A 1,809-nucleotide genomic window follows, 5' to 3' on the forward strand; every position below is an offset into this window, starting at 1 on the left:
CCTTTGTGATTTCTTTATTATTTCTATTTCCATTCTTAGATCCTGGATGGTTTTGTTCCATTCCTTCACCTGTTTTGTTGTGCTTTCCTGTAGTTCTTTAAGGGATTTTTGTGTTTCCTCTCTAAGGAAAATCTTGTGCAGAATTCTATCAAATTGTAGTTATAGTTTCTAAAGTATTTCTTTGTGAACTATAATCTGGCATGAATTTGCAAGGAGTCAATATGTAGGTCAAGGCACAAGGTATGTTTGTGTTTTTTTTTGCAAGATTTTTTAAATGATATATCTATAACTAATAAATTAGATACATAATATATTTTAGTTGTTATAGATATGAAAATCATTAAAATATATTTATATTTGCAGTTGCCTTTTAGTTGTTTCATCTACCCAGTGTGGTATAAGAGGAGAATATATCTGCAGGATTTTTCAGAGCAGCAAAAACTCACTTGTCCCATTAGAAATTTCATTTTCAGGGCAGGGGCTGCAAACAAAACAGCAGGCTGCCATTCCCTCCTTCCAGAATCTTCTGAATCCAGGACTACAATCTGCACTGCACACAGAGGATGGCATCTGAGAAAAAATTAGACACATACTGAATATGAGTTTTAAATTTTTTTGTTTTATATTAGCACACTAAGATTTCAATAATCTCATTTCATGCACGCTAACTAATTGAAATTTCCCTCTGTCCATTGTTTAATTACCAGTTATGAATATTGGAAGTGCATTGAAGAAATGTTGTACAGTTGTGATGGTCTAGAAATTTAGGAAAAAGAGCTGATATTGAGCTGTGTGCAAAAACTACAGAAATTGTAACCTAATCTTTTTTAGTTAATTATTTTCAATTTGGCAGTAAGTGCTGTGAACAGACAGAGGAAATTTTAAGTGAGATATTTTTTCAGCCAAAATTTTAAGTGAGATATTTTTTCAGCTGAAATATCCCAGAATGGGAAGGGAAAGCTGTCGAGACCATATCCAAAGGTTAGGCATGCCCCCCCCCAGATGAGGGATGGGGCCATATATCCATCTCAAAAATTATAACCCAGATTTGCTCCTGTGTAAAGGAAATACAGGGACAAAGACTGGAGCAGAGACTGAATGAAAGTCCACACAGAGACTGACCTATCTAGAAAATCATCCCACATGCAGACACCAAACCTAGACTCTATTGTGGATGCCAAGAAGTTCTTGCTGTTAGGACCCTAATATAGCTGTCACCTGAGAGGTTCTGCCTGACCAATATAGATTCAGATGCTCCCAGTCAACTATCAGATTGAGCACAGGGATGCGAATGAAGGTGTTAGGGGGAAAATTGAAGGAGTTTCAGTGGCCAATCTAGCATCAATGTGAAGTCAGGCACTTGCTCCTCTGAAGGCTTGAGGCCCCAATGTAGAGGAATGCTTGGATAGTCAGGCAGCAGTGGGTAGGTGAGAGAGTGAACACCCTCACAGAAGCAGCTTATGGGGGGATGGTATAGTGGGTTTGCAGACAGGAAGCAGGGAAAGGGGATAACATTTGAAATGTAAAAAAATAAAATTTCCACTTGAAAATATAAGCCACAAATACAAAAATCACAAGAAAAATGGGAGTATATTTCATGGGTAGTTGCTAGCCTAACACATACTAGGTTCAATTTTCAACCCTGAAAAGGTAATATACAACAGTAACATGAAGGCAGGTTTAGTATTAAGGCTGTATGTGTCTTATTTGTATTAAGCTAAAGGTATTAATGGTTTTTTAAGAGCCAAATGATAATCGGTTTATGCTTCTTTTTTTTTCTTTTTCTTTTTCTTTCTTTTTTTTTTTTTT

The 1,809-nt window shown here is 36.3% G+C and overlaps 1 protein-coding gene across 1 annotated transcript in view; it reads right to left on the reverse strand.

The window, feature by feature from the left end:
* LOC116101206 (vomeronasal type-2 receptor 116-like) overlaps positions 1 to 1,809 on the reverse strand; it is a 19,440-nt gene that overhangs the window by 3,864 nt on the left and 13,767 nt on the right. The window contains exon 3 of the mRNA XM_031384856.1: positions 447 to 570. Within this exon, the coding sequence (XP_031240716.1) occupies positions 447 to 570 (124 nt within the window). The remainder of the gene's footprint in view (positions 1 to 446; positions 571 to 1,809) is intronic.

This window comes from Mastomys coucha, unplaced genomic scaffold, assembly GCF_008632895.1.
Source record: "Mastomys coucha isolate ucsf_1 unplaced genomic scaffold, UCSF_Mcou_1 pScaffold21, whole genome shotgun sequence".
NCBI lineage: Eukaryota > Metazoa > Chordata > Mammalia > Rodentia > Muridae > Mastomys > Mastomys coucha.